This window comes from Vombatus ursinus, unplaced genomic scaffold (genome assembly GCF_900497805.2).
Source record: "Vombatus ursinus unplaced genomic scaffold, bare-nosed wombat genome assembly UNPS02014820.1, whole genome shotgun sequence".
NCBI lineage: Eukaryota > Metazoa > Chordata > Mammalia > Diprotodontia > Vombatidae > Vombatus > Vombatus ursinus.
Genome location: NW_020954598.1, coordinates 18949806 through 18962224, shown reverse-complemented (window position 1 = coordinate 18962224; position 12419 = coordinate 18949806). Strand labels below are relative to the sequence as shown.

The window sequence follows — 12419 nt, the reverse complement described above, 5'->3', positions numbered from 1 at the left end:
GAACGAAAGCTTGTGCCTTACTCTTGGTCAAGATGAAACAGATCCAATTTCACAACTAGCTAACAAGGTTCTAAATGATACTATCAAGGCAAGGGGAACTTTTTATATGAGATTAAAGCACTAGATCTGTAGAATCTGGAATTTATCCACTGTTTATAAAGGTTGTTAACATGAAATATCCCCATGGGGACCCCAAAAAATTTTATGAAGATCATAAATTGCCAAATGAATACAAACAATTTAGTCTGGAAAACTACTAAGAATTATTTCACTATCCCAATCTTGAGTTTTCACTAAAGAAAGAGTCATTACCCCAAATGTCTTTTTAGGGTCTGCAGTAGTATCTGCCTGAGACAAGATAAAGCAAAGTACCCTGGCCTGCCACCTCTGCTGGAAGAAGCCACTTGCAGTAGAATCTACAGTGCTAGCCCTTTAGATTTTTTAAGAAGATCAGGGTCAAAGAGTGAGTTTTATATTTGATGCAAGACTCCTTATTGTCATTGCTACACCTGCCCTTTACACCCTCTCTACTTAAAGACAGGGATACTGGAACTCTCTCTTTCACCATTCTAGAAGCCTCCAACCTCATCTGACAGGAGAACACTGGCACTTTCAAGTGGTAAAAAATAAAACAAAACCCAGAGACACAGAACGTGAGAGAATAGATTTGGGTTGAGGTATTGAGGCAATACTAGAGTTCCCTAAGGGAAAAGATGGTGAAACTGAAATATCCAAGCATGACCCAGGGAACAGAATCTTACTTATAAGTTTAGAGAGGAAGGAAAGTTAGACATACGATGAAGGGCCAGATCTGGGAACAATCTGGCTTTGGGAGGAGAAAAGAGAGAAATATGTAACCTAACAATGAAGATCCATCCTGGAGAAATGAAGGAATGATTATGCTTTCCCTTGGGATGGGAAGTTGGGTAGAAAAGGCTTCTAAAAAAAAAAAAAGACAATTACCATATGGGACCTTGGTCATCAGTACCTATAAAAACACCAAAGAGCATCTGGATTAAAAGATTCGGCAAAAGGCTATGTAAGGATGGACACAAATCGCAAGAGAGACAAATAAGCAACTTCTGCCTCCTGAATTTCTTTGTGTTTCACAATTTTATTTGTATTTATTAAATGCTTACTATGTGCCCGGCATTGTGCTGAGTGCTGGGGATATGGGGGCAAGGGAGAGACAACAAGTAAACAACTACACACAAACAAGATACTTACAGGACAAATCACAGATAATTGCAGAGGGAAGGCACTAGAATTAAGGGAAATTGGAAAAGGCTTCTTATATAAAAACTCAGCTCTTTAAAAATAGCAAACTCTTTTTTAAAGAAGTATACTTGCAACGTTTCTTCAATGAAGTTGTCAGAAATGACCTTCCAAACACCTGGCTACTAAGTTTAAGTGTGACTCTTCTCACTACAGAGGAGAGTTGGCTTTCAGGTACAAAGGATAAGAAATTAGAAACACTAAAATGGAATTTTTATAGTCTTCTACTTTTCACTCTTAGTGAGAGAAATCATGTCATCAGTCAGAAGCATTTATGAAGCACCTGATTTTGTACGGCGCTGTGCTAGTTGCTATAAAAAGGGAACTAGAGTGGGGGCTCCTTGAGGGCAGGGACTGTTTTTGCCTTTCTTTGTATCTCCAGAACTTAGCACAATGCCTAATACATAGCAGGTGCTTAATAAATGCTTACTGTGATTAACATGTGGGTTAGGTTCTAAAGTTAGCACATAATGCAAAAAGCATGTAGAGTAAAAATTACCCAATGGAGAACAATCATGGCCTTACCGTTCTAGGGAGATAGATTTTCTTCATCAATTAGAATTCTACTATTCCTCTGTTCCATCCCCTACTGCTGCCTTTCTCTCTTGGTGCTTTCAACCTCACCCGCCCTGGATGGGGACATCAGGAGGGAATCACTTTGGGGCCTGGGAGTTGCTCGTAGTGGCCCTGGGCTTTCCCTGGGCATTGTCTAGATGCAGCCAGTGTCATAAACAAGCCATGGTGGGGTGTGGGAACCTACCACCCAGGGCTACCCAATGGTTCTGTATATATAATCCTATATAGTAATGTGTGGGTGTGTGTATGTGTGTGTATCCACACACACATATGTACGTGTATTTCTCTCTCTTCCTTCTTGCTGGGCATATAGTTGAATATGTGCAAGTTATCATGCTTTAAAGTTTGTAATAAGCTTCAAATATTCTCATTTTATCCTCTCAACAACCCTGGGAAGTAGGTGCTATTATTATCCTCATTTTACAGATGAGAAAACTGAGGTAAAGGGAGGTTAAGTGAGCTGCCCAGGGTCACACAGCTAGTAAGTGCTTGAGACAGAATTTGAACTCAAGGTTTTCCTGACTCCAAAACCTAGCACTCTATCTACTAACTATCAAGCTGCATTTGTTTTATCTCAGACTCAGAGAAACTAAATAGAACTGAGAGAGGGCAAAACTAAAACATTGTTAGTGATACGGAAAAAAGGATTTCTCCAGTTGTTACTGTTCCCTCTTCTTGAATTATCTCATATTGGGAAAGGGACTGGACTTACTGACTTTTAGCCTTCCTTCTAACTCTACAGGTTTATGATTAAAATAATTTATGAAAAAATTAGGAAGAATATAACCTACATATAGGACAAGGGAAAATCCATATCTGGGTGGTGACAGCAAGAAAAGTTACATAATTGGGTGGAAAATGGAAGCACGTTGCTATGTGGGTATTCCATATCTTGGTCTGGGAGCTGAGGCCAAGTGATGGTAAATTGTCAGACTTTTTCTGATCAATCTAGGAAGCCCTCACTGAGGAGGAGGAGGATTGAAGTAGCTTAAAGAATTGAGAAGTGAGAAAGACCTCGAAGATCATCTAGTTTAATCCCTCTTCCCTTTTACAGATAAGGAAACTGAGGCTTAGAAGACAGAAGAGATGGATACTTTGGTAAGCTGACAAGGAAATGGCAATCTAAATGCGTGACAGCATTGTTTAGGATAAGACTGAAAATTAAGAGATGAGTGTATGATCGGGACTCAAAACTGATGTGCCTGCAATGAACAGAGGAGACAAGCTAAAGTGCAGTAAATAAAGTCACTTGGTACACCCTGGTGAAAGGTTTTGACTCCTGGACTTGATATGAATACGAAACTATTGGAGAGGAGGCATGAATAGAGAGCTATCTGTGGGGCCAGGAAGACTGGAGTTCAAGCGCTGACTTTGTCATATACTGGCTTTGTGACGCAGGGCAAGTTGGGTAAATGTCAGTGCCTCAGATAATTCTTGAAGACTATCAATTGCAGAGACGGTGCTGACCTGCACTGAGAGAGGGGGTTCCTCCATCGAAACTCCCTACGTGATGATGATAGGGTGCTTGGGCCCCAGCCCTAAGATCATGTCTCTAGAAGCTTCCCAATTTCTCAGGAGGCCCCTGTTCTGTGAGAAAATTTTCTCTTGTTGCAGAACACATTCTTTATCAGATCAGACAGAGGGATATACAGCCCAAGGATTTTTTCCCTGGCTTGCCCAAGGACTCTTCCTCCCTCCAGATTCCCAAGGTTCATGCCTCGGACAACTCCCTCAACGTGTGGTACACTCCCTACACTTTCCTATCCATGGCTCCCAAAGACACCTGGACCCTTAGATTACCTAATTAGCATCCCTGGCATTCCTTTCTCATGCCCCTTTTCCATATAAACCCCAGCACCATCTTCAGTTCTCACAAGTTCCCTAAGGACCCTTGCCCACTTTTTGCTAAAGCATTACAATAAACTCTTTGCCACTTGACTAAGAGAAGGCTTGAGTGTGTGAATTCATTCCAGGCAACTCTGTCTTGGCATTCTTGGGGTCCCAGGACTCCCAAACCTTTTCAATAAAATCACAGATTTGACTGTCCTACCTTTCCCTCTCCCCTCTAAAAGAGGAAGTAACCATTGGACCCTTATGGGAGTAAAATCAAAGCAAAAAATAGGAGCAACTTGTAGAAGCTGGAGGGTCAGGAAGGAGACAGTCTGATGAGGAAGACTGGGTGAATGATCCACACAAGACAGAACAAAATCCTTGAAACTGAATAAATACTTATCAAGCTACACTTTTTGAGAGGCTCTAGAAAGCAAATGCATCTTCTTCAGATTAGAACTCCTTCTAGCTGCTTGAAGAGTAGGCTTTGCGAGGTTATTTACGGGAGTAGAACTCCTTAGCAGAACCCCTCATGACTCCGAAGTGACATTAGGTGACAGATTAGAGACTTTGGGAGTACTCACCTTGGCACTAGCAAATCTGGTTCTAACTTGTGCCACTGGTTCACGTGTCAGAAAGGACCGCAGAGAATTTTCTCCATTTTCTATCAATGTTTCTTTCATAATAAAAAAAATTTCACTATATGAATGCCAAACCAGATACAGCAAACCCCTCTCACTATGGTAATGCTATACAGAAAGCTGGTATCTTGTTGACTGTATCTCTCCACAGGCAAAATTGCAGGGAATTAGCTGAGTCACTAATCTCTGAACATAAATTCTGTACTAAGATTTCCCTTCAATGGGCTGATGGTAATGAGGTCTTCAAGTATATCTTACATCAAACCCTAAGAATGATGCCAATGACTTCATCTGCTTAACGTGATTGTTTCTCTAAACTTAATTACCTTTGTTCTCGTTTATACAAACTTGGGTCTTCCCTCTCCCCCCAACACCAAGAGGTTGGGCCCCACTATAGCAGACAGCTTTAATAAATGATTTATAAAGACTTCTTTTCACAAAGACTCAATGGCAAGAAAAAGTATTTGCGGTTCTCTTCTACTAATCTGAGGAATTAAAATAACGTTTCTAAACCTAAGAAGAAAAACTACAAATGGATGGCCAATCTGAGGGTAAAGCTGCTCTCTGATACAGTTTGACATGGATGAACTTTACTTTACAAAATCATAAACTAAAATAATATAAAACAATTGCTAAGAGAAATTGTATGTCTTAAGTTGCTTAAAAGTTAAATCTATCCAACCATCTTTTTCTTCCTAAACCCAGAGTTACTGGGATAAACACTCCACTCACATAGTTTCATCTAATTCTTCAACAATTACTCCGAGTTATCTTTAGAGGCTTTTGTGCATGAAGCCATTAGACTTAAATGGCATTTATTATCCTAAGAAACTTGTTAGCACTTTACAGTCATTCTAAAGGAACTTGGAAAATTACTCTGCAAGAAGCATTTTGTGTCTGAAAGAATAGCTTTGAGATGGGTTTATCTACCTCCTCCAGGCTGAATCTCAGAGTCATCCAAGTACAAATTAGGACACCTGGCAGTTTGTGTAGGCGACATGAGGGCCCTATCCACTGGGAAGTTTTTCCCTCCACTGACAAAACCATCAACCTGTGTGGACACAATGAATGAATTATTGTTTCCTTTAGGAAGAATTACAAACTAGGTAAAAATGTGGAACATACCTGACCCAGTACTAAGCATGGACCCTCCGTAAATATCCAAAGCCAACTGAGAATAGGAATAGCCAAAAACAGTTATTGTCAGACCAATTAGAAGGACAAGCTTCAGCAGGGATTCTAAAACTGTTGCTGCCATGGCAACATCCTCCTGGGGCAGAAAGAAAAGTAAAGAAAATCATATGAATCATAATCTAAAGGAACATATCTCCGTTTTTGGTACTCTAAAAAACCTAGACTTTCTCATCAATATACAATGTATAGTACATACACTCTTACAGCTGTCTAATGATCTCCAGAACCAGCTTTTGTAATCTGAATGTGTTTTCACATCAATTAGCAAATGAAGAGAAATGGAGAGGAACAATATATGAGGTGAAGTTTTTTTCCACCTGCTTTTGGATAAATTAACTTCAACTGTCAGAATGTTACATTATAGAATACCCAAGGAGACTAAATTCTTTGAAACACTCACTTTTCCCTTTAACTTTTTCATCAAATTAAAACTGCAGTAGGTTATTATGTCTGCTGGCAGAAGCATCCCCCCCACCCCAAACCTTTCAGTTTTCAGTGTTCTGAAGGCATTGTCAATATGTATTAACATTAGACTACATACTAGATCACTGAACAGTAACAACAACACTGAGCACTTGTTAAGCACTGGGGATATAAAGACAGGCAAGAACACAAACCCTGACCTCAAGGAACTCACCTTTTAATGGGAAGACAACATGCAAACAACTAAATATATACATGATTTATAGATCTTGACACTTCTGACAAAATCTCTTAGGATTTTTCAGGGCAAAAGCATTACTGAACCTGATTATAATTCAAAGGCAAATCAGAATTTTGAAGCAGTTTCATAAGATTATATGGTTTTTTCCATTTCTTGGAATCCTTCCTATGTTTGCCATATAACATGTACGATCTTAAGATGAATATCTGTCTCTAAGCATCTAATGTTTTGCCCAAGTCCTGGTAGCTCCCGTGCATTAGAGCAGGGAGGGGAACCAAGTGACAGCCTCTTCTCCTCACCATTCTGCCTAATCTGCAGTTCTTAAACTTCTTCATCCTATAGACCATCCTGAGGCCTTCTGTGGTGTCCCATATCCTTCTACTTAAGAGGGAAATGTGATACAATTTTTGCTGTTCCCAAGGGAAGGGTCACAGTAGTAAGACAGCTCTTTTAGTTCTAAGACAGGATTAGGACAGGCCCCAAAAGTAACAAAGAAGCAGGGGCAGACTAGAGAAATAGGAAAGCAGTATAGAAGAATGGGGTCATGGGGAGAACTATCCCCAAAAAACCATATGGAGTCTGGGACTATGCAACAGAATGATGAGAAGGGGAGGTTAAAACCTCAAAGGAACACTTAACTCAGTTAGAAGGCATAAAGAATAACTGATATTTCTGTTTTTTCCTTCACTTCAACAAGTGAACTGAATTTAGAACTAATGTGAGAGCAAAAACTACCTGTTTTTGAAGCTTGACACTCTTTCCCCTTTCCAGAACCTTAGCAAAGAATATGTAAAAACTCTCCTCTATTGGCTGGAAAACCAATCTGGCCACAAGTGAGCCTAGGTTATTCACTATGTCGTAAACACCTAGTGGAATAAAAAAGGAACGTAATGCAATATTACTAATCTTTTTGTCCTGTTTTAATCTTCTACAGTGGCAGGTTTTTAAAAACTTATACAATACACATTTTATTTTTCTATTCAGTTTCCATTTCTGTTAACTTTAAGCAAACAGGTATTCAATTTTAAAAGCACCTATAATCTATAAACATACTGACACACAAAGGAATCTCTAGCTACAAAAACATACTGATGAACAGCTCAGCCTAGAGACACTGGGTTCCATCCTCTACCACATCAGAATCCTGGGCCCAGCAAAGCAGTAATGGAGAGTACCTCAATAGCTAAAACACTTTAGCACCACTACTAGACACTTAAAAAGATATTCTAAACCTTTCATATACTTACAAAGAACAACAATTTGGTATCTTGAGAAACTGACAATTTCATTTTCACAAAAAGTAATAAACCAGAGAGAATAATATTAAGTATTTATTGAGTGCTATTGTATAAATGTTAACTATGATAAAGCTTACCTTGGTCTCCAAAATTTAACACATTCAAAAATGTCATCACATACCTCTCACCTGTAAGTTTAGAAGCAAAATAATTAACATTTAAACCACAGAGAGTTCCAGTTTCTCTTTTCTGGTTGGCAGAACTTTTAAAGTGAAAAGTTTTAATCTCCAGCTAAGTGTAATTCCTTGTGCATGAGTCCAGGTTTAATGCTTCAAAATGCAATAAAAAATATTTTGAAAGTTTTTTTAATAGGTTATATTGAAATCTAGGACAAGATTCCAAATCAAAGTAATTTCCTTAAGTTGTAAGATAAAGCAAGAAATCTGGGTCTAAATGTAATAGAAAGTATTCATGTCAAGAGTGCATAGAGAGATGGCCTTGAAGGCAGAAAGCCCAGAGTTCACGTCCTATTTCTACCCTATATGAGCTGTCAAGCTAACACTGAACAAATCACTTAACCAGCCCTGGGCAATTATCTAAGACTGTCAGCGGCAGGGAACATACCTATCCGTGGTAGAGATGACAAAAGAGGAAAATGACAAATATTAGAGGGTCTACAGGAAAACAGGCACACTAACCTACACTTGGTGGAGCTGTGATTTGGTCCAGCCATTTTGGAAAACAATTTGCAACAATGCTCCAAAAGTGACTAAATTGCGCATAACTTTTGACACCCCCCTCCCAGATATTACACCTAAGTATATACCCCAAAGAGATCCAGGAAAAAGGAAAAGGACCCATGTGTACAAAGTTATTTATAGCTGCTCTCTTCAGAGTATCAAAGACTAAGGGAGTGCCTACCTTTTAGAGGACGGCTAAACAAATTATGGAATATGAAAATAATAGAGTATTATTGTGCCACAGGAAATGATGAAAGGGGTGGTTTCAGAGGAAAACAAGACGACCTTTATGAGATAATGCAGAGTGCAGTAAACCAGACTTAGGAGAAAAAATTATATAATGACAACAACTTAATAAAGAAAAGCAACTTGGAAAGACTTTAGAACCCAGATCAACGCAATGACAAATCACGATTTCAGAGGACCAAAGAGAAGGCACACTAACTACTTTTTGCCAGAGAGGTGATGGACTTAAAATGCAGAATGAGACTTACGTTTTTGACCACGGATAATTTATAATTTTTTTGCTTGATTATGTATATTTGTTATGAAGGTTTTCTTTTTATTTATTTTTAAACCGTTCAAAGGAGGAGAGAAAATAAATGCTGAGTAATCAGAAAAAAATAATAAAATTTAAATTTAAAAAATATATTGATTTGTATAGCTCCCTTACCAATGAAATCATAGATTTTGTTTAAAAGGGAAAAAAAAGCATTTATAACCACAGTCTCAGTCTCCTTTGCTGGATCTTAATCCAGGTCAGTCCACTAACCACTTATAGTCCACTCTTCCACAGGACTCTGTCTTGGGCCTTCTCTTCTCCCTCTATACTGTTTCACTCAGTGATCTCATCAGCTCACATGGCTTCAATTATCATCTCTATGATGATGATTCTCAAAGCTACTTACTGCCCTAACCTCTTGGCTGACCTCCAATCTTGCATCTCCAACTGCTTTTCAGACATTCTGAACTGGATGTCCATTAGACATCTTAAACTCAATTATCTCCCAAACTAAACTCATTATCTTTCTCCCTAAAACCCCCCTCCTTTCCAAACTACCCTATTACTGTTGAGGGCACCACCATCCTCCCAGTCCTCCAGGCTCCAATCTTGGCTCCTCACTATCTCTTATCCCCCAGATCCAATCTGTTGCCAAGGCCTGTCAATTTCACCGTTGTAACATCTCTCAAACATGCCACCTTCTCTCTCTTCTGACAGCATCCTGATGCAGGCCTTCATCACCTCACACTTGGACTACTGGACCCTGCTGGTGGATCTGCTCCCCTCAAGTCTCTCCCTACTCCAATCTATCCCCCATTCGGCTGTTAAAGTGATTTTCCTAAAGTGCCAGTCTGATCATGTCACCTTCGTGCTTCATATACTTCCTATCACCTCTAGGATCAAATACAAAATCATCTGATATTCAAAGCCCTTCATAACCCACCCCTACCCCACTTCTTTTCTAGTCTTCTTACACCTTACCCTCCATGTGCTCTTCAAACCAATGACACTGGACTTCTTGCACTCCATGAACAAGACACTCCATCTCTAGGCATTTTCTCTGACTGTCCCCCATGATTAGAATGCTCCCCCTTCTCAACTTCACCTCCTGGCTTCCCTGGCTTCCTTCAAGTCCCAGCCAATCTCCCACCTTCTACAGGAAGCATTTCCCAAAGCCTCTTATTTCTAGTGCCTTCCCTCTGTTAATTATTTATTTATCCTGTATATAGTTTGTTTGTACATATTTGTGTGCCTGTTGTCTCTCTAATTGCACTGTGAAATCCCCCAGTCCCTGTGCACAGGGCCTGTCTTTTGCCTTTCTTTGCATCCCCCAGTGCTTAGTACAGTGCCTAGCACAGAACTATTTCATATCTTGTTTAAAATTTACATTTACATTTAAAAACTTTTTATTTTTCTGGCATTCTGAATTTGACAAACACCAACAAACATAAACATTTCCAAATACAAAGAACAGAAAAAGAGAATTTTACATGTGACTATCAATTATATACAGCCTTTTTTAAAAAAAAAAATCTGTAATGGATCCAATATATTGGATTCAAATTCAATTCAAAGCTGTCCTGCTTATGTGTCTCTCTGAAATTCTTGTCCTCTTCTGTGAATTTGTAAAAGATTCCTCAATGACCCTCTTTTTTTCTTTTGACATTTTAACTAGTTTCCTTCTCACCATGAAATCCTTTCCATTAAAAACAAATAAACAAACAATAAGTCAACCTTCCCTTGAAATGAATATGGTCAAGCATAACAAATCCACTCACTGGCCATGTGTGAAAATGGATGTCTCATTGTGCACTTCTATTCCATCATCTCTCTCTGTTAGTCTTCATCATGGGTCCTCTGAAGTCAGGACTGAACATCACATTAATCAGAATTCCAAGGAATTCAAAGTCGTTTTTCTTTACAATGTTGTAGCCATTATATAAATAATTCTCCTGGTTCTACTCATTTCATTCTGCATCAGTCCTTTCAGGTCTTCCCAGGTTTCTCTGAATCTATTCCTTTTGTCATTTCTTTTTTTTTTTTTTAATTTTTTGGGGGCCTAGGCAATGGGGTTAAGTGACTTGCCCAGGGTCACACAGCTAGTAAGTGCCAAGTGTCTGAGGCCAGATTTGAACTTAGGTCCTCTTGACTCCAGGGCCAGTGCTCTATCCACTGCGCCACCTAGCTGCCCCTGTCATTTCTTGTAGTGCAATAATATTCCATTACATTCACATTTCATAATTTGTTCAGCACTTCCTTAATTAATTCCCCTTAATTCCCCTTTAGTATCTAGTTCTTTGCTATAACATAAAGGGCTGCTATATTTTTGTACATATGAATCCTTTTATCTTTTAAAAATTTCTTTGGGGTTAAATAACTAGTAGTGGTATTGATGGGTCAAAGAGTACACACAGTTTGGTGACTTTGAGGATACAGCTCAAAACTGCTTTTTGGAATGCTTTATGTTTGTAAAATTTTTTCATGTTAGACTCTAGATGCTTTTATAAATTCCATAAAATAATAAAACAAAATTCTGCAAACATGTGGTATCACTAACTGCTCCTTATTAATATAAGCACAGGATTCACACCTGGCCATACCCATCTTGGCTATGACACCTAATTGCTCTGTAGCTAAGGATAAATCAGTTAACTGTTAATGACTATTACCAACCCTGATTTTTACACTGAAAAACTCAAGTGAGATCTCAGAGACAGCCTGGTTGAACTCTTTCATTTTACAAAGGAAGAAGGTGAAGTCCAGAGGGGAAGGGACTTGAAGAATGTCATACTTTTAAATAGCAGTATTCTTTCAGTGAGTTCTAGCTACTGTTACAATTAGAATGAATGTGCCATCATATTAAGGCTTGGTTGACAAATTTATAGATTATATCACCTCATATAAACAAGGACTTAGTGGTCATTTGTGGTGCAGAAGATTAACATAAGCCACAGTTTAGGTTGAATATGCTCCCTATAGGCTTGCTATAACTGCTATTAAACATGTGGGGCCAAGAAAAGGTGCACATAAGCAAAAATATACTTTATCAAAAAATAAACAGTGGCCTTCCCATTTTAAAATGTGGCAAACTGATCAGCACTCTTATTAACAAGTCCACAAAATGTTAGTGCTGGTTTTTCCTATCCTGTCACACAAATGAGTATTTGTATTCATTTCCTCCAGAAGTTTCTAAATCCCCTAATTTTAAAAAGCTAAATGTCTATATTTAGGCTGAGAGCACCAAGTTTGATTTATATCACAGAACCAAAGAATTAGAAGGGTCCACCCCCAAGTTTACAGATAAAGAAACCAAAGTATAAAAAAAGAGAATGGTTTTTTATCCAAGTCATAGAATCAATCAATCAATTTCCTGAATCTGTATTTTTAGCTCAATGATGATCTAACAAATAAATTTGTCACCATTATGTCTGTACCCCAGCTATGCCTCTGTTAAGACTGGGACCTCATCATGTGGGTGGGTGAATTTTATTTTCCTATGCAAATGAAATAAAAACCTGGTTCTTAAAAGTCTATTCATAATTTAATATGAAAATGGAATTCTAGGGAAGTAAGAGTGGAAATTCAGGAGGCCTGTGTTCCAGTACTGATTTTACCAATAATCAGCTTCTGTGACAATGAGCAAGTGATTTCCCTTTTCCTTCTTTATATACAAAGTGAAGAGACTGAACAAGATCATCTCTGAGGCTCTTTTCAATTATAAAAGTCCTTATTCCATGTGAAATAGGTAAAAAACTAGAT

The 12419-nt window shown here is 38.5% G+C and overlaps 1 protein-coding gene across 4 annotated transcripts in view; it reads right to left on the bottom strand.

Moving 5' to 3' along the window:
- Positions 1-12419, bottom strand: part of RFT1 (RFT1 homolog) — a 70208-nt gene that overhangs the window by 40206 nt on the left and 17583 nt on the right. For all 4 annotated transcript variants that reach the window (XR_003566872.1, XR_003566871.1, XR_003566873.1 and 1 more), the window contains exons 8-10: positions 7556-7606; positions 6916-7046; positions 5448-5592 (exon numbers count right to left, since the gene is read on the bottom strand). Coding sequence is in view for 1 of the 4 variants with exons in the window: in XM_027837047.1 (XP_027692848.1) it covers positions 5448-5592; positions 6916-7046; positions 7556-7606 (327 nt within the window). In the remaining 3 variants the exon portion in view is untranslated. The remainder of the gene's footprint in view (positions 1-5447; positions 5593-6915; positions 7047-7555; positions 7607-12419) is intronic.